At 42.2% G+C, this 20,046-nt stretch overlaps 2 protein-coding genes across 2 annotated transcripts; one reads left to right on the top strand and one right to left on the bottom strand.

Moving 5' to 3' along the window:
• Positions 1-1,456: 1,456 nt before the first annotated feature.
• On the bottom strand, positions 1,457-11,006 carry LOC115177386 (RWD domain-containing protein 1). The gene is made up of 6 exons (XM_029738112.1): positions 10,819-11,006; positions 10,333-10,398; positions 10,010-10,140; positions 4,758-5,040; positions 2,273-2,335; positions 1,457-2,152 (listed from the first exon to the last, which is right to left on the bottom strand). Exons 1-6 carry the CDS (start codon positions 10,889-10,891, stop codon positions 2,040-2,042), a joined length of 729 nt encoding a protein of 242 aa, XP_029593972.1. The 5' UTR covers positions 10,892-11,006; the 3' UTR covers positions 1,457-2,039.
• Positions 11,007-16,752: 5,746 nt separating this feature from the next.
• Positions 16,753-19,207, top strand: LOC115176870 (zinc finger and SCAN domain-containing protein 12-like). The gene is made up of 2 exons (XM_029737224.1): positions 16,753-17,267; positions 18,262-19,207. Exons 1-2 carry the CDS (start codon positions 17,015-17,017, stop codon positions 19,116-19,118), a joined length of 1,110 nt encoding a protein of 369 aa, XP_029593084.1. The 5' UTR covers positions 16,753-17,014; the 3' UTR covers positions 19,119-19,207.
• The last annotated feature ends 839 nt before the right edge of the window (positions 19,208-20,046 follow it).

The following is a 20,046-nucleotide window of genomic DNA, read 5'->3' as shown; positions in this document are numbered from 1 at the left end:
GTGCTCGTTGTCCCAACCAGTGTCTTGACCTGAATGCAGTTTGGCGTCATAACCAACTTCAGTGGGCAAATGCTCACCTTTGATGGCCACTGGCACACTGGAGAAGTATGCTCGTCACAAATTAATCCCGGTTTCAAAAGTACTGGGCAGACAGCGTGTATGGCGTTGTGGGGTTTTCCGACGTCAACGTTGTGAACAGAGTGCCCCATGGCGGGGTTATGGTATGGGCAGGCATAAGCTTCGGCCAACAAACACAATTACATTTTATCGATGGCAATTTGAATGAAGAGATACCATTACGAGATCCTGAGGCCTATTGTCGTGCCATTCATCCACCGCCATCACCTCATTTTTCAGCATGATAATGCACAGCCCCATGTTGCAAGGAAGTTCACATTTCCTGGAAGCTGAAAATGTCCCAGTTCTTCCATGGCCTGCATACTCACCAGACATGTCACCCATTGAGCAGGTTTGGGAAGCTCTGGATACACGTATGACAGCGTGTTCCAGTGGGACAACATTCCAACGGCCACAATCAACAGCCTGATCAACTCTATGCGAAGGAGATGTTGCTCTCCATGAGGCAAAAGGTGATCATACCAGATACTGACTGGTTTTCTGATCCACGCCCTTACCTTTTCTTTTGAAGGTATATGACCAACAGATGCAAATCAGTATTCCCAGTCATGCAAATCAATAGATTAGGGCCTAATGAATTTTTCAATTGACTGATTTCCTTCTATGAACTGTAACTCAGTAAAATATTTCAAATTGTTGCATGTTGCATTTAGGTTCACTGTAGTAGCTATCAAGCCAAAATGTATCTATAAAACAATGTCAATTGTTTTCTATTTGAAGGAGGGAAAAATAGTTTGGCAAGTGGACAGTAACTTCTCAAGCGCTGTACCCACATGGTTTTAGTCGGTTTTGAATGTGTATATATAAAAGAAAAAAAAGTATTCAAAGTTTAAAGAATTGAAATATATAAAAAGAGCAATTGTCTTGACTCATTTTAGCTGTATGTGATTGAATAAGGAAACAGTGAATTCAAGGTTATGTTCCGCTGCCCTCTGTGGGCAAGTCAGGGTTTCTACAACTGCCTTGTGAATTCCAAGCTGGCAAGCACTTATTCCCTATTATCTAGATGAAGTGATGGCAATGTAAAGTCCTTAGTCTCCCACATCCAAGAAAAGTACTCAACACAATTCACAGAAATGCAAATTATAGATCTTTCATTCTCATTGAAAGCAAGTCTATGAAGCAGTAGATCTGTTCCATGTGCACTATTTCTATGCTTCCTGTTTAAGTTTAATTATTGCATCTTTCAGTTTTGTACACCAGTTTACGGAAGAGACATTTCACAGCAGTTTAGATGGTACAATGATTCTCTACACTATACTTGCTTGTTTTGTCACCAACTGAAATTAAGCAAACTAGAATTTTTGCGACCAGGAAATGGCGGAGATTTCTGCATAGTGCATCTTTAATGGCATCAGGGTATAAATCAATTCATTGACCAGGGCGTATAAATGCCTTGAGGTGATTCTGTGTTTACAGCCAACTGGAGTTATAGTTCATGTCTAGAACATAAATGTGGGTGTTACTGGATGTCTTTCTTCTCTGGGCCTGGTTACATACAGTGACTTCCCTTCCTGTGATGATCCCCTCCTGTTAGTATCGGTTGCGTTCAAAGTCATAGATATTAGTCGTGCTGCGCATCTCAGAAGAATTCTATATCACATTGATGTCGTTCCTGAGATGCTAAATACTTCTCCAGGCGTTGAGGGATCTGAATCTGTGCAGCACAGCGTGACTGCAATAAAGATGATCTGGGACCGGACCTGGTTTCAAATACTATTTGAAATCATTTCAAATGCTTTCTTCTGGGCTTGATTGTGCTTGACAGGCGCAATTGGAACCAATAAAATAGTCACAACACTGCAATCCCCACCGATCTGGCACTCCAGGCAGGCTAGAGCAAATGCTCAAAGTATTTTAAATAGTATTTGAAAACAGGTCTGCCTTTTCTTCTTCCTAGTTCAGTCCTCATCACTGCCCAGTGCCAGAGGGTCAAAGTCAGGGTCGTCTTCATCCAGGTCGAGTTCCTCAAGGTCCTGGAAGAGGGACTCGTCCACTTCAACACTGTTTCCAGCTGATCGGGAGGAAAGAGCAAAGTTATTGTACAACCTTTTACAGATCCCCTCGCTAATCACCATACTGCTCTTAAATCAGACATGCACACACTACAGTTGTATCACTCCACTATACTTACAATCTTCCAGGAACTGTATATCTGATGTGTCAAGATTGTGATCGGTCTCAAATAGCTTTTTTCCTGGTAGGGAGAGGGGGGGAAAAAAAGTGTTAATCATGTACAAATGCCAAGACGCTCAACCATTGAACCTTGTTTCAAATGGTGGGCTGGACCTTGCTTTACATGCACTGACAGCTACATTGGTATGTGTTCATATAAAGTCCTTCTGGGCAACCTCCCTCTACCTCTGTAGCATGCTCTCCTTCACCACTAGCAGTTACCAGACATGGTCTTCAAGGTGGTTGCTACTTAAAGTCCCCAGGGCCATTACCAAGTTAAGACTACCTTTTCCTACTGTGCACTAGATGCATGTAACTAACAATGTTCAGGAGGAGTGTAAATGTTTCCTGTAGGCAGGATCGTGTTTTACATTTTGTAAAACTGCTGCCGCTTTCTTGGCCAGGTCTCCCTGGCAAGAGACTCAATGGACTTTTCCTGGTTAAATAAAAGAAATGCAGAAACTTGAAGCACTTGGGTTTATGTTTTTACTGTACATGATGGCAGAGATGTAGCATCCATGTTAGGGTTGAATATTTTCCTGGTATTTTACTAAATGTTCCATCCTGAGAATAAATCACTTTTCTTCTGGTAACCCAGTATTTCCCGCCAAAACCATAAGTGCCATTCAAAAACATCATAAAGCATATAAATAGGCCTGTCTGGATTTGTTTAGAGCTTTGATTGAAAATTCAAGCCTGATGCTACCTGAGCCTGATGAGCCATACATTAAAATCCATTTAATGAGCAGCACGTGGCCTACAAAGTTGATTGAAATATAATAGGGTCTGTTTGTATAATTAGTAGGCTGATGCATATATACACCTTTTCATAATATTTCCCCAAATGTTAACCTACCTACATTGTTGAAAGCGAGGAAGGAATGAATCAACAGTTAAATAAGTTGTCGTTATCATTCTGAAGACATCCTTGAATAATACAGGACTAGAATTAGATGCAGAAGGCTTTCACTTCTCTTCACGAAGATTGAATGGTTATGGGTCTGAACAAATAACTGCTATATCCTACTGGCATCACACATTGACTTATTTCAAACTACCAGTGAGTTTTATTGGCTGCTGTATTCAACTTTCAGCAAACAAGAGCTTGCGTCCCTCTTCAAATAATCTATTGGTATAAGAAATGCTATGAAAAATCATGTCCAGCAAGCTATTCTAGTCTAGCTTTTCCTGCATGGGAAAGGAGAGGCCAGCGGCGGACCCATGCATGCTTATTGCGCAAGAGACAGAGGCTATAAGTTAGAAGATTATTATGCATAACCCATCATTAATTAGCTAAATATAAGGCTAATACTGCATTGAATTTATGACCTGAAAAAGGTAGGCTAGGACATCTAGAACAGGATTATCTATTTTGGATGCAATTTGAATAGAGTTCATGGAGAGCGAGAGAGAGACTGCGAGAGATTGCACTGATTTAAAGCAATGATATTCAAGTGATAGGCTGTTTTAAAACCGCAGCTGAAATCAAATTTTAAAAATTGGGTGACCCCTGAAAACCAGATGTTGATGGGTAAATTAGAGCAGGTCTTTATTACTGTAGCATAGACTATGCTGCAACAAATGTAGGCCTACTGTTAGGATAATGACTTAAGTGTTCCACTCTGAAGTTGTAGGATAGGGGGAAACGTTTGATAATTATGAGAAGATAAAACCAGGATGGGGGTAGATCTGTTAGTATTGTAATACTATGATGTTATATCCTTTAGTAGGGATGTAAACAGAGTGAAGTTGTAGATAATAGAAAATCATTAGAGGGTTTCAAACCAAGAGGGTCCCAACAGGGGAGGGGAGGTGAAAGCCTTGAAGAATGTGACAACTTATGGTTCTTTGTGGTTAGTGGAAAAGTACTGGTTGTTTGAGAAGGGAGTGGTCTAAAGATAGGAATGTATGTGTGTATTATAAAAGGACTGAGTCCTCATTTTTGACTTGAGAGCCCTTATGAATAAAGATCTTTGAACCTTTTTTATAAAATCTGAGACTTTGCACAATTATTAGTGAATCAAGGGTCTTACAAACCTCGTTAAATTGGTTAAAGATTAAATGCATTATTGGGATTAAAAATTCCCATAACACCTACCTATCACTAGAACAAAATTTACCATGAGATGATTGGTCTACATGCATTGTGAACTGCGCTCCATACAGAGATGCTTTGTCTGTCCCCACCCTGAGCACTGATGAGTTATCATACAGAGGCCAGATTTAGACTTCGCATATCATTTAATAGTTCCATTTCACGCCAAGCTGTTCATATAAATAATTTAATATAATGTACCAGTGTCTCACAGTTATTTATCCTGGGAAAAGGGTGGTTTTGGGCTGTAAATCCCAGTAAGTCTCAGTAACCAGGTTCCCACTATTCAACCCTAATCCAGGTGGCTCTTGGTTGGGGATGAAGAGGGGTTTGGGGGGTATACACATACCTGTGAGTTTAATCTTTCCAGCCTGCTGCTGCTCCTCCTCTTTCTGCCGTTTCCTCCTCAACTCAGCCATCTCCAGCTCAAACTTGGCTTTCCATGACAGGAAGTTCTCGATGGTGACTACTGTTCCTTGGAAGAGCACCTTCTCAGCCTCCTCCGCCGCCTCCTCTTTTCGCCTCTTCTCTTCCTCTCTTCTGTTTTTTATCTCGTCAACTAATTCATTCAGTTTGTCCTGAACTGCTGTAACTAGGGTGAATATCATCACCATTCCAAGGTTTTCCTCAGCCTAGAAAAATAAAAACACAGATGTAAGCCCGCTCATTGCCGAGTAAGGCTGAATAGACAGGCCGAGAGAGACAGACGGACAAACAAACAGAGCCGCAGTAAGGCGAGGATGGTGGAACAGACAGACTGAGAGTAAGTAGGGCTGTTTGTAAAGCAAATAGCTGCCGGTCTCACTCACGGTAATTGACCGCTAATTAACACATTTAGCATCTCCTGTCTTCCACACATAGCCTACAATCCACTGACGCAGACCTTTGGAACATCTACATTTTAAAAAGTATAATAAATCCATGTAATATAGCCTTCACCATCACAATAAATCCATTCATTTTAGACTGGTCTAAAGAAACATGATATGAAGAAAATGTAGTCTATTTCAGAAGAACAGAATAGCATACTCTGAGTTGTCCTTATGTTAGGCCCTGATCTGGCTATGCCATATGGCTGTGGGCTACACTAGTTAGTTTAGCATTTACTAAGAATCCCGTGGCATTATTTTATAGTATGAAGAATACAATTGAACAAAGCTCAATAAAACAGGATATTTTCTCCAAATGATTTGACGGAGCGCGCACATGCGGCTATTCTGTGATGAGCGGTTAACAAAAGAAACAGGTACTCCTATATGCTTCATTTAGAGTTATTTATGTAACTAGTTGTGATACAAACGTTGGGCTACATGTTTAGATTTTGAATACATTCTAAAGCTGCATGACGCGACTAATGATGATTTGAAAAGTCGCATGAAAAGGCATGAGCTCCACTTTGTTTTTTTGCATAGGCTGTACACACTTCAGTCTCTTTCACAATTTGACAAGCACTTGATAATGCCTCGAATTTCCCAGCTGCATCCTGTGTGGCCATAATGCCCCTAAAGAAATCCATGCCTTTTGGCCATTATACCCTTAGGCTGCATATAATAATTATAATTCCCTTTTACCTGCTGCGTGCCGAAGCAACTCTTCGTTACAAGACAGACACATCTGTGACGCAACTGCGCGCATCCTTATTGAATTCCGAGAAGCATATTGAAGATATTGGAACAACTGTCCACATTTACTTTTCGTCAGCCAACAAGATGAGTAGGCCTAGCAAACAGCAAAAGCACTAGCCTATGTCAATCTACTATCCCCCATAGTACAAAAGTTGACCTATTCTGTGCGGGGAAATAAATATTCCAAACAAAGTCCGGGACAGTTGTGGGATGCAGCAGAGCCCAAATTAATACAACCACTAGTATAAAAAAATAATTAAAAAACTGTTTTAAGCAATGAGCCTAACGCAACAAATGAATGTTTAGCTTAAAAAAGGCCATTTCTTCACATTATAAGCGCAGCAATGCACACGGCAAATGTTCCATTAGCATGAAAAAAAAAACTCCCAAAAGTGAATACAAATGCAATCATGCATGTAATACTTTTATTATAAAAGGTGCATTTTTATGGTGAAAATGATCTTCCCCAAAACTGAAAGTCATGCGTTGCGTATGCATGCCAGTTAGGCTCTACACCCATTGTAAAGCAGATAAAATGTCCTTCATTTTAAGAAGTTATTAAGGAGCCTTTTGGTCCTAGACTTGTCGCTCCGGGACCGCTTGCCGTCTATGACTTGAGTGACTGGAGTCTGACAATTTTATGGGCTTTCCTCTGACACAGCCTATTATAGGAGGTCCTGGATTACAGGAAGGTTGGCCCCAGTGATGTACTGGGCCGTACACACTACCCTCTGTAGCGCCTCACGGTCAGATGCCGAGCAGTTGCCATACCAGGCAGTGATGCAACCGGCCCGGATGCTCTCGACGGTGCAACTGTAGAACTTTGAGGATCTGGGGACCCATGCCAAATCTTTTCAGTCTCCTGAGGGGGAAAAGGTTTTGTTGTTCCCTCTTCGACTGTCTTGGTGTATTTGGACCATGATAGATCGTTGGTGATGTGGATACCAAGGAACTTGAAACTCCCGACCCGCTCCACCCCGTTGACATTAATGGAGGCCTGTTCAGCCCGCCTTTTCCTGTAGTCCACGATCAGCTCTTTTGTCTTCCTCACATTGAGGGAGAGGTTGTTGTCCTGGCACCACACGGCCAGTTCTTTGACCTCCTCCCTATAGGCTGTCTCATCGTTGTCGGTGATCAGACCTACCACTGTTGTGTCGTCAGCAAACTTAATGGTGTTGGAGTCGTCATTGGCCATGCAGTCGTGGGTGAACAGGGAGTACAGGAGGGGACTAAGTACACACTCCTGAGGGGCGCCAGTGTTGAGGATCAGTGTGGCAGACGTGTTGTTACCTACCCGTACCACCTGGGAGCGGCCCGTGAGGAAGTCCAGGATCCAGTTGCAGAGGGAGGTCTTTGGTCCCAGGGTCCTTAGCTTAGTGATGAGCTTTGTGGGCACTATGGTGTTGAATACTGAGCTGTAGTCAAAGAACAGAATTCTCACATAGGTTTTGTCCAGGTGGGAAAGGGCAGTGTGGAGTGTGATAGCGTCATCTGTTGGGGCGGTATGCGAATTGGTGTGGGTCTAGGGCATCGGGGAGGATACTGTTGATGTGAGCCATGACTAGCCTTTCATGGCTACACACGTGAGTGCTAAGGGGCAGTAATCATTTAAGCAGGTTACCTTCTCTTCCTTGGGCACAGGGACTATGGTGGTCTGCTTGAAACATGTAGGTATTACAGACTCAGTCAGGGAGAGGTTTAAATGTCAGTGAAGACACTTGCCAGTTGGTCCGTGCATGCTTTGAGTACATGTCCTGGTAATCTATCCGGCCCTGCGGCTTTGTGAATGTTGACCTGTTTAAAGGTCTTGCTCACGTCAGCTACCGAGAGCGTTATCACAGTCATCCAGAACAGTTGGTGCTCTCGTGCATGCTTCAGTGTTGCTTGCCACGAAGTGAGCAAAAAAAGGCATTTAACTCGTCTGGTAGACTCGCGCCACTGGGCAGCTCGCATCTGGGTATCCTTTTGTAGTTTTCAAGCCCTGCCACATACAACGAGCGTCAGAGCCGGTGTAATAGGATTCAATCTTAATCCTGTATTGACGCTTTGCTTGTTTGATGGTTCGTCTGAGGGCTTAGCGCAATTTCTTATAAGCGTCCAAATTAGTGTCCCGCTTCTTGAAAGCGGCAGCTCTAGCCATTAGCTCGTTGCGGATGTTGCCTGTAATCCATGGCTTCTGGTTGGGATATGTACGTATGGTCACGACATCGTCGATGCACTTATTGATGAAGCCGATAACTGAGGTGGTATACTCCTCAATGCCATTGGATGAATCCCGGAACATATTCCAGTCTGTGCTAGCAAAACAGTCCTGTAGCATTTCATCCGCGTCACCTAACCACTTCCATATTGAGTGAGTCACTGGTACTTCCTGCTTTAGTTTTTGCTTGTAAGCAGGAATGAGGAGGATAGAATTATGGTCAGATTTGCCAAATGGAGGGCTGGGGAGAGCTTTGTATGCATCTCTGTGTGTGGAGTAAAGGTGGTCTAGAGTTTTTTTTCCCTCTGCTTGCACATGTGACATGCTGGTAAAAATTTGTCAAAACTGATTTAAGTTTGCCTGCATTGAAGTCCTGGGCCACTGGGAGCGCCGCTTCTGGGTGAGCATTTCCTTGTTGGCTTATGGCCTTATAGAGTTGGTTAAGTGCGGTCTTAGTGCCAGCATCGGTCTGTGGTGTAAATAGACAGCTTCGAATAATATAGATGAGAACTCTTGGTAGATAGTGTGGTTTACAGCTTATCATAAGGTACTCTACCTCGAGCAATACCGAGACTTCCTTAATATTAGACATCGCGCACCAGCTGTTATTGACAAAAAGACACCCACCCCTCGTCTTACCAGACGTAGCTTCTCTGTTCTGCCAGTGCATTGAAAATCCCTCCAGCTCTATATTATCCGTGTCGTCGTTCAGCCACGACTGAGTGAAACATATGATATTACAGTTCTTAATGTCACGGATAATCGTAAGTTATCAATTTTATTTTCCAATGATTGCATGTTAGCAAGTACAATTGATGGCAGTGGGAGTTTACTCGCTTGCCTACGGATTCTCAAAAGGCAGCCCGATCTGCGTCCTCTTTTCTTCACACAAATGTCTGGGATCTGGGCCTGTCCCGGGAGAGTAGTACATCTTTCTCGTCAGACTCCTTAAAGGAAAAAGCTTCTTCCAGTTCGTGGTGAGTAATCCCAGTTCTGATGTCCAGAAGTTATTTTTCAGTCATAAGAGAAAGTAGCAGCAACATTATGTACAAAATAAGTTACAAATAAAATAGCACAATTGGTTACGGGCATGTAAAACGTCAGCCATCTCACCACATCATTCACAAGTGATAATATCTCATTCACAAGTGATATGCTAATATTGTCACCCATCACACTATTCTTGATTTAATCTAGTGTTAACATATACTAAATAATATATGTGAAATTTGCTTTGATTTGGAATGGATTATTGTGCACCTGTCTCGAAACAGGGGCAGCATGTCATCTATGCAAATAGGGGACGTTTTTCCCGTGGTTGATTTTCATGCCACCCAGGTAGGCTATACTCCTGTTTTAAAGAGAAGCAATGTGCTTAATATTAAGAAGGTTGAGAAATAAATATAGTAGGCCTAGCCTATAGAAAGCTGATGGGATCCTCTATTTAAGAGGCCATCACTGTTTTCTCATGCAATTGCAAAGCCTATAGAAATGTTGCGCACCATGAGCTCATGGGGTCTCATGAAGTGTTTGATTTGATTTCCGATTACATTGATGTCAGAGTGATTTGAGGGACAACAGAGTGCTGAGTACCAGGCAGTTAGCAAGTTTGATAGGCTGCTAATGACCATGAGCAGCATCAGAGCTTGGAGAAGCCTAATTACAGTGACTAAACGGTCACATGGAATTTGACTGCCATCATGACTCGGTGTGGCGGTAATACGGTCACTGTAACAGCCCTATGAGTGAGTGTGTGTGCACATGCGTGTAACAGACCTGCTGCTGCAGTAAGGTGAGGATGCCCTCTGCGTCTGAATCCTCCAGGTTCTCCTGGGAGTAGATCTCCCACAGTGGCACCTCATCTGGATACTTCTCCACATAGGTGAACTGTAGTGTCACTTCAACCGCTACAATAACAGAGGCATTAGATTGACAAATAAACAAACAATAATATAATAAAACCCTTGCCAGGTCCCAGATCCGTAAATTCTTTAATTAGCCAACTCGACTGACTTGTCATGTCATATGGGACCAGGCTAGTGTAGTCCAGAGCTACACAAGACTCGGGCAAGAGAGTGATAGGTTAGGTTACTGCTTACTTTCATCGTTTTCCCCTGCGTCCGATGTCACAGTGATGGTGAAGCTGGTGGGCACCTCTGATAGCACTACAGGAGGGCCAAAACAAATATTAAAGTCAGCACAGCAGTCACATCATTGTTATGCAAATTAACGAAAAGCAAACAGTTCGAACAGAAAGTGGATCCCGTTGCTCTAAAATAATTTCGCTATTGAAAAGTGGAAGATGTTAACCATGATCCTCACCTACTGGAGAGTCTGAATGGTAAGATGTGTGGCACTGTCAGTGCAGTTGAGTTCGTTGAGCTAGCTAACTAACTTTGAGTGTGTGGTGATCGAGGGCGTTTCACTATGTGATCGTTAGATAAGACAATTTCTCCTAGATGTTCAGGGTTGTTGGCTTGCTAACTAGCTAGCCAGCTAAATTGGCAACACACTGCTAACCTGAGTTAGCTAGCTAGCGTTCTCCAGCTTGGAAACCAACCGAGACAGACTCGCAGAAAACTCACCTGTAAACGAGTCCGGGTAAATTGACTCTATAGCTTCCAGCTCGTTTCGCTGCTCCTCGGCGTAATCTGTCATTTTCTTCTACTATGGTCCATCAATGAGCTAGCAAAGTTATCCAACCGGGCACAGACGTGTGCGTGCTCGAAGCAGAAGGGCCCACCAAAGATTTTTATAAAACCGAGATAGACCACAGCTTGTCGTTTCCAATAGGAACAAATTAGTCATAGTGGGCAGAACCAAGCATGCGCTAGCGATATCCTATTGGCGCGTTCTAGTATATTTTTGCCAATTTCCGTTAGGGAACGCCTACTCTGTGAAGTGCACGTGTGCCATACCTCAATTCGCCTTTGCACTCCTTCTAAACAGCGTGATTTTGTAAAACAAAGGGCGAAGTCTACAATACTTAATCCGTTCTGTTCATAACATATTCTAGTTTTGGGAACAGAAAACTGCATTGAGATCAAATGTTTAATTGATGAGAAGATTTGCAGAATGTCGGCCAAAATACATCTCGTTCCATCTTCTCCCACTGCGCGCCAGTGGGCTTCCTCTCACTACTACATTTGGTAGTGAGTGGAAACGCCAACCGGATGCTTCACATTTATACATCCACTGAAATATCTGTCCGTGGGCCCACTGTTGATCGACTACATCGGCAATCCTTTTTAGTTCTCACTCAATCGCAGAAGGTTGGTTTGACAAAGTTTACTAATCGAATGACTAATTATGCAATTATATCTATTAAATACGGATACATTTTCTGTTCAAACCTCTTAGGTTATTATCTACTCATTAGTATTATTCGTTCTGTATCATGTATGACATTTTTTTATACTTTTCTTCAATATATTATTTTAGTCTAGTAAATTCTTAAAGGACCATCGACATTGGCCTTTTCCTTCATACTGTAGTCATTGGCCTTTTTGCAATTGGTTTGCTCAAGTCCTGCATCCTCTCTCCTCCATCCTCTGCAGTGGTGTAGTGGAGGGTATACGCTGTATTACCATATACACACTTATTTTTCAGTGGGCATTGGGTATACAAAGTAATGGAGGGATACGCCGTATCAATTAATAAAACGGATGGAACAGATCAGAATGTTTAGCTTATAATGTTGATAAACTATTATTTCTTCATATTTTAGGCGCAGCAATGTGCACACAGCACTAAGGCCTACACGCAAATGTTCCTAAATGCAATTTGCAGGAAAACACCTTTCTTAAATGCGCACATGTGTAACAGTATAACTTCTGTCCCTCTCTTCACCCCAACCTGGGCTTGAACCAGGGACCCTATGCACACATCAACAACTGACACCCCACGACTAGGATAATGCCTTTGGCTGCTAGACAATGAAAGAAAGTTGAAAGAAAACCAACAGAACAGCAGAACGCATATGAGGAAGTCTTTATAAAATGATTGCCTCCATGTTTCTATGGTGGGATTTTGGCTATAGGCTACTTTGAAGAAAGGTAAGACCTGCTTCATAATATGAAGTAAAATGTCCAGGTTTCAAACAATTAAGGAACAGGAAAAATATAGCAATGCTAATGATAGGCCTAACTGTCTTCTGGTAGATGGAAAGGCTTTCCCAAAAACTAGCTACAAAGTAGCCAATGCCTACCTGGCAGAATGATATCATGATTATTTGCATCAATCCAGTGGTCATTTGTTTTGCAAACTCCATCTCATGTGCTACAGAAACAAGCTAGCCAAACAGTGCTAGGTGCCTGCGCACTTGAATTAAAGGGTAACTACACTCAGAAATAAAAAATGATTACATTTTTCCCAAGCCTTAAAACTGGTCTCATGATGTGGTTAAAGCATCGTTATGGACTTAGAACATCAAATTTTGTGGTTTTTCTATTACAAAAATATTACTTTTCACAGAAACCTGTGAATTTCTGATTTAGTTGACAGCCTAATTTATCTGTTTCAATAGTAGGCCTATTATTAGCCTACATGCACTGTACAGCTTGGGTTAGCCTGACTGTGAAAGACCAATATGGGATTTATAATTTGGGAAATTTGGGACAAAATTTGAGTATACCACCTCTATACCACTGGTCCTCTGTCCCCTCCGTTTAAAAAAGGTCAAAGGTAATCGAGGAGAGGCGGCAAGGAGAGGGAACGTGAACGGAAATGTGCTTGTTTGAAATGAGACAGTCCTTCTCCACTGCACGTCATCAGGCAAATTGCATTTACAGCGGTGGAATCGTAAAATAAATGTGTAAAGTGATAAAAACAAATTTAGCAAGCCATTTTAAAGACAAAAGAATAAGTAGCATATCATTTGAAATGTTTACATGTTTTTGTCCTTTGAGAAAACAATAGCTGATTCAAGGGGGTTGTGGGAGATTTCAAAACTCTTCCGCGAAGGACTACAGATAGGATACACGACTAACCGCCGACGAAAGGTGGCTATCGAGAAGGGGAGGACACTCTTCCATTTGCTTACTAATGAATTGACACTCTCCTCGACCACTCAACCACTTATCGGTTTCCGGGTCACAGAGGAAAGAGGATGGAGGAAAGAGGATGGACTTTTAACCAAATGAGAAAAGGCCATTGTGAAAGTGTGAGTGTGTGTGAGAGAGAGAGAGATGCACCATCGAGAGCAGCCCCAAAGTCCTCTAGAGGCCGCAATTATTTGACGTCAGGATAATAATAGTGCCCTCTAGGGACCTTGGAGCTGCATCGAGAGCATCATGACTGACTGCATCACTGCCTTCTACGGCAGCTGCACCGCCCTCGACCGTGGGTCTACAGAGGGTGGTGAAAACATCCCAGTCCATAACTGGGGGCAAGCTCCTAGTCCTACAGGAAATTTACACCAAGCGGTGTCTGAGGAAAGGCCGGAAGATTGCCCGAGACTTCAGCCACCCCAGACATGGACTGTTTACTCCCTTACCGCCTGGCATGCGGTACAAGAGCATCAGAGACAGTTTCTACCTCATGGCCATAAGACTGTTGAACAGCTAACCCCTGGCTGCCATCCACCTGCACCTTAAGACTATTTGCACAGAATCTCTGCATTCCCACTTCCACTTCTCTCTCCCTCTCACACACACACACACACAACACGCACACCTATTTATTATTTACCGCTCTACCTTGCTCCTAACTAGTCACTATTCACTTACTACTTGTAGGGGCAGCAGGTGTTGGGCCAGTAACTGAAAAGTTGCTAGATCGAATCCCCGAGCTGACAAAGTAAACATATGTCTTTCTGCCCCTGAACAAGGCAGTTAACCCACTGTTCCTAGGCCATCATTGTAAATAAGAATTTGTTCTTAACTGACTTGCCTTTTTAAATAAAGGTAAAATTTTTTTTAAATATAACAGTACACTGACATAATATATATATACATTCTCTCAACCAGCTTCACCTGGAATGCTTTTCCAACAATCTTGAAGGAGTTCCCACCAATGCTGAGCACTTGTTGGCTGCTTTTCCTTCACTCTGCAATCCAACTCATCCCAAACCATCTCAATTGGGTTGAGGTTGGGTGATTGTGGAGGCCAGGTCATCTGATGCAGCACTCCAAAACTCTCCTTCCTGGTCAAATAGCCCTTACATAGCCTGGAGGTGTGTTTTGGGTCATTGTCCTGTTGAAAAGCAAATGATAGTCCCACTAAGCACAAACCAGATGGGATGGCGTATCGCTTGAGAATGCTGTGGTAGCCATGCTGGTTACGTGTGCCTTAAATTTTAAATAAATCACTGACAGTGTCAACAGCAAAGCACCCCCAACCATCACACCTCCTCCTCCATGCTTCACGGTGGGAACCACACATGCAGAGATCATCCGTTCACCTACTCTGCGTCTCACAAAGACACAGCGGTTGGAACCAAAAATCTCAAATTTGGACTCATCAGATCAACGGACAGGTTTACACCGGTCTGATGTCCATTGCTCTTGTTTCTTGGCCCAAGCAAGTCTCTTCTTATTATTGGTGTCCTTAAGTAGTGGTTTCTTTGCAGCAATTTGACCATGAAGGCCTGATTCACACAGTCTCTTCTGAACAGTTGATGTTGTGATGTGTCTGTTCCTTGAACTTTATTTATTTGGGCTGCAATCTGAGGTGCAGTTAATTACCGATTTCTGAGGCTGATGAACTTATCCTCTGCAGCAGAGGTAACTCCGGGTCTTCCTTTCCTGTTGCAGTCCTCAAGAGAGCCAGTTTCATCATAGCGCTTGATAGTTTTTATGACTGCACTTGAAGAAACTTTCAAAGTTCTTGAAATTTTAGATTGACATATCTTCATGTCTTAAAGTAATGATGGACTGTCATTTCTCTTTGCATATTTGAGCTGTTCTTGCCATAATATGGACTTGGTCTTTTACCAAATAGGGCTATCGTCTGTATACCACCCCTACCTTGTCACAACACAACTGATTGTCTCAAATGCATTAAGAATCAAATTAATTCTACAAATTAACTTTTAATAAGGCACACCTGTTAATTGATATGCATTCCAGGTGACTACCTCATGAAGCTGGTTGAGAGAATGCCAAGATTGTGCAAAGCTGTCATCAAGGCAAAGGGTAGCTTTGAAGAATCTACAATCTAAAATGTATTTAACACTTTTGGTTACTACATGATTCCATATGTGTTATTTCATAGTTTTGATGTCTTCACTATTATTCTACAATGCAGAAAATAGTAAAAAGAAAGAAAAACCCTTGATTGAGTAGGTGTATCCAAACTTTTGACTGGTACTGTACATGCCAGGAAATTTGATAAAATATAAATAGAAAGGCTATTGTACTGTGCTTTGCATATACCCCCAACCTACAGTCCTCTCCCTTTCAGTCATGAGCCTCTGGCTCCACCGTTGGAGCCTGCTCTGTGTTCATATTGTTAGGTTGAGACATGTGTGCATGTGTGTCACCATTGCTTCTGGAGCCATACAACTCTTTGTCCACCATAGGCTGCTGGGCTTAACTTAAGGGTCCATTGGGGACGGGTGGGGCAATATGGGATGGGGGCACAAAAGGCTGGTAGACGCCCACCTCTGGACATTCAGTGACTGCCCCCAGAGAGAGGGGCTTAGTCTCTGTGGGCCCAGTAAAGCTCTGGTACACATCCACAGCCTGGTCTCCATAGACACCCATCTCTGCCCCATCTCGCAGGAGATGGCTGTATACAAGTGTGTCCTCGATCGAGGCATAGATGTGGGACTCGTTGTCTTTTCGTGATTTGGGGAACCTCCCGTTGTGCTCTGGTCCCGTTGGGGTTGTAGATGGACACTTGGTGAGACAGCTGTCTCTTCTTCTTCCTACTCAACAGGAGGGAGATCAAAACACATTATCACACGCAAAGTAGGCTACTGTAAAGAGAGAAAATGACATTGTCTTAAATAGTAACACTTATTAAGTCCCATAAAGATATAAAGTCCCTATGCATGCCAATTCCTACTTTGACCGCCTTTCCTTCCAGTTCTCTGCTGCCAATGACTGGAACGAATTGCAAAAATCACTGAAGCTAGAGACTCATATCTCCCTCTCTAACTTTAAGCACCAGCTGTCAGAGCAGCTCACAGATCACTGTACCTGTACATAGCCTAACTACCTCATCCCCATACTGTTATTTATTTGTTTTGCTCCTTTGCACCCCAGTATCTCTACGTGCACATTCATCTTCTGCACAGCTATCACTCCAGTGTTTAATTCTATATTGTAATTATTACACCACTATGGTCTATTTGTTGCCTTACATCCCTTATCTTACCTCATTTGCACACACTGTATATAGACTTTTATATTGTGTTATTGACTGTATGTTTGTTTATTCCATGTGTAACTCTGTGTTGTTGTTTGTGTCGCACTGCTTTGCTTTATCTTGGCCAGGTCGCAGTTGTAAATGAGAACTTGTTCTCAACTGGCCTACCTGGTTAAATAAAGGTTAAATCAAATGTTATTTAAAAATGTATGTGTTCACTTATCATGACAACAATGTCATACAAGTAATCCCTTATTACAATTGTTTTGTAATTGAAAATACCTAGGACTGTAGCTATATAGAATATAGACAAGCTACAGTACAAGTAAAATACAAATAAATAAAAAGTATATTTCCACAACACGCCACTCCAGCAGATGGTGATAGTGTAAAAATGTGTTTTGAAAAAGAGCGCATGGAACAGGAAAAACAACATTTTCTAGCAGCTACTCAGCTAGATAACTAGCAAAAATGTTGCCTAACATAAAATCATTGAGAATGTTGCTTAACAGGCGATTAAAAGCGGCTGTCGACGAGCTATTCGGGGCAGTTGAAACAACGATAGCAGAGTACCAGCGAGAATTATGCCGTTCAAAAGAGGAGAAAGACCGAACGGTAGCAGAGTACCAGGAAAAAGTGTCCCGTTCGGAAGAAGAGAACGCCCGGCTGCAGAGGCTGCTGGATGTCGTTCTTAAACCAGAAATAAAGTTACAGAGACTAGAAGGTGTGTTACTTATTAGCTAAGCCCGTAACAACCATCATTTTATACAGATACCTAATGCATGTTGGTCATTTAAATTTCAGTCATCACTAGCTACATTTTAATCCAGTTGGAGACAGATTTTCATTCGTTTTCCATTCAAAAATCCGCATGAAGAAAATTCGAATTTTCCCCACCAGTAGCGTTTCCGCCAAACGGAGTGTGAGACGACGTAGTGCACACAATATACTTTTTCGTTTAAGGTTTCATGTACCGAATACAAATCACAAGTTCTATATGTTTCCATCACATTTTCAACTCTACCAATAGTTTCGTCACAAACATTGTCCCGTTAAATAGCAAATGTGCCTACTTTGGTCTTGGCACGTGTGTTCTAGCCAACAGCCCACATACAGCCTACACTACAGGCTGTGCGGGTAAACTAGTCTACGTGAGAATATTATGGAAAATAGCGAGAATATTTGTATTTGTCAAGCATCCGTCATCACCACCCTGTGAAATTCATAATTTATTTAATCTGTTTCCCAATAAACCATGGTTTCACGAGTCATAGACGACCATATAATCTCGTGACTCCAAATTTACTTAGATGTGATGTTTATTGTATCAATATTTGCGCATAAAGGCGTTTGCGTCGCCCTTTCTCGTATCACTTATTTTACCGACACAAACATTTTCTGTAGGCAGTTATACAACTGTACCGATAATTCCAGTTTCCATCACAGCTATCGTTATATATGTGTGTCTGTGTGTTCTAGCCAGATCCATGTAACTTTTGAGCTACACAGTAACCACATTTCCAGATCGTTTTATGCAAGTCATATATATATATATATATGACTTGCATATAACGATTATTGGAGGACTAGTGGTTACTGTGTAGCTCAAAAGTTACATGTATCTGGCTAGAACACATTCCTTGTAAGCCAGCATCTCAGCATTAGAATGTACAAGCCAATGTACTAGCTAAATAGTATCATGCTCTTTTTCCCCACAGACCTCCAGCAGCTCACTCTCTCCGTCTCTGAAGAGGAGGTTCCCCCTGAGCAGCTGGAGTGTAGTCTGGGGCAGGAGGACCCTTCCCAGATTAAAGAGGAACAGGAGGAACTATGGGTCATCAGTCAGAGACGAGAGCAGCTTCAAGCGATTGATTATGATACTGATTATACTGATGATTCTGCTGATACAGAAGCCTTCATATCTACTGCCAGAGTAAAAGGTGACTGTAATCAGAACCCAAGTCAGTCCTCACATCTTTACCAAATGTTAACCCAACGTGAAGAAAACACAGACAGGGATGAGCTACCCAGCACCACAATGCAAATTGAACAGATTAAAACAGAAAACGTCAGTAACAGTGACTCTCAGCCCCCATCTGCAGTCAATTCAGACTGGTCTGAAACTCAGAGTGAGAGTGGTGAAAGTGATCGGATGGAGAGTGAAGGACCTCCACTCAAGTCCAAGAGAACACAGACAGAAGTTGGACCAAGCTTCCATGTCTGTACTAAAGTCAGAGAATCCTCAGAGTTGTCCCATCTGAAATCCCCTATCCCCAGTAATGCTGTTCGTCATTGTAGAATATGTGCAAAACCTTTTATCACCATGACGTCTCTAGTGATTCATGCCCATAGACATAGACAGCTATCTCGTTGTGGTATCTGCGGAAGAACCTTTGAGTCTGTAGAAAGTTTGAAAGAACATCTACATTTTCATGTTGCAAGTACAGGATCACTTTCTTGTTACATCTGTGGTATATGTTTCACAGAGGATGAGGAGGTTTTGCTGGAAGAGCATATGAGCAATCACAAACTGAAACTGTATCGCTGTCTTGGGTGTAAGGAACGTTTCAATTAGAGGTCGACCGATTATGATTTTTCAACGCCGATACCGATTATTGGACGCTTTTTTAACGTTTTTTTTGTAATAATGACAATTACAACAATACTGAATGAACACTTATTTTAACTTAATATAATACATCAATAAAATCAATTTAGCCTCAACTAAATAATGAAACATGTTCAATTTGGTTTAAATAATGCAAAAACAGTGTTGGAGAAGAAAGTAAAAGTGCAATATGTGCCTGTAAAAAAGTTAATGTTTAAGTTCCTTGCTCAGAACATGAGAACATATGAAAGCTGGTGGTTCCTTTTAACATGAGTCTTCAATATTCCCAGGTAAGAAGTTTTAGGTTGTAGTTATTATAGGAATTATAGGACTATTTCTCTCTATACCATTTGTATTTCATATACCTTTGACTATTGGATGTTCTTATAGGCACTTTAGTATTGCCAGTGTAACAGTATAGCTTCCGTCCCTCTCCTCGCCCCTACTTGGGCTCGAACCAGGAACACATTGACAACAGCCACCCTCGAAGCATCGTTACACATCGCTCCACAAAAGCCGCGGCCCTTGCAGAGCAAGGGGAACAACTACTCCAAGTCTCAGAGAGAGTGACGTCACCGATTGAAACACTATTAGCACGCACCCCGCTAACTAGCTAGCCATTTCACATCGGTTACACCAGCCTAATCTTGGGAGTTGATAGGCTTGAAGTCATAAACAGCTCAATGCTTGAAGAATTGTGAAGAGCTGCTGGCAAACGCACGAAAGTGCTGTTTGAATGAATGCTTACGAGCCTGCTGCTGCCAACCATCGCTCAGTCAGACTGCTCTATCAAATATCAAATCATAGACTTAATTATAGCATAACACACAGAAATACGAGCCTTTGGTCATTAATATGGTCGAATCCGGAAACTATAATTTCGAAAACAAAACGT

This window comes from Salmo trutta, chromosome 37 (genome assembly GCF_901001165.1).
Source record: "Salmo trutta chromosome 37, fSalTru1.1, whole genome shotgun sequence".
In the NCBI taxonomy this organism is placed as follows: domain Eukaryota; kingdom Metazoa; phylum Chordata; class Actinopteri; order Salmoniformes; family Salmonidae; genus Salmo; species Salmo trutta.
Note: the sequence above shows the minus strand (reverse complement) of the source record. Positions and strands in the feature narration are given on the sequence as shown.

What these genes read in the sequence shown, in the direction of transcription:
- LOC115177386 (XM_029738112.1), bottom strand. Translation starts at nt 10,891, where the DNA reads ATGACAGATTACGCCGAGGAGCAGCGAAACGAGCTGGAAGCTATAGAG. An exon ending in TTACCCGGACTCGTTTACAG is followed by an intron (nt 10,399 to 10,818) that starts GTGAGTTTTCTG and finishes GCCCTCCTGTAG; the next exon opens with TGCTATCAGAGGTGCCCACC. An exon ending in TCACCTTACTGCAGCAGCAG is followed by an intron (nt 5,041 to 10,009) that starts GTCTGTTACACG and finishes TTATTTTTCTAG; the next exon opens with GCTGAGGAAAACCTTGGAAT.
- LOC115176870 (XM_029737224.1), top strand. Translation starts at nt 17,015, where the DNA reads ATGTTGCCTAACATAAAATCATTGAGAATGTTGCTTAACAGGCGATTA. An exon ending in AAAGTTACAGAGACTAGAAG is followed by an intron (nt 17,268 to 18,261) that starts GTGTGTTACTTA and finishes TTTTCCCCACAG; the next exon opens with ACCTCCAGCAGCTCACTCTC.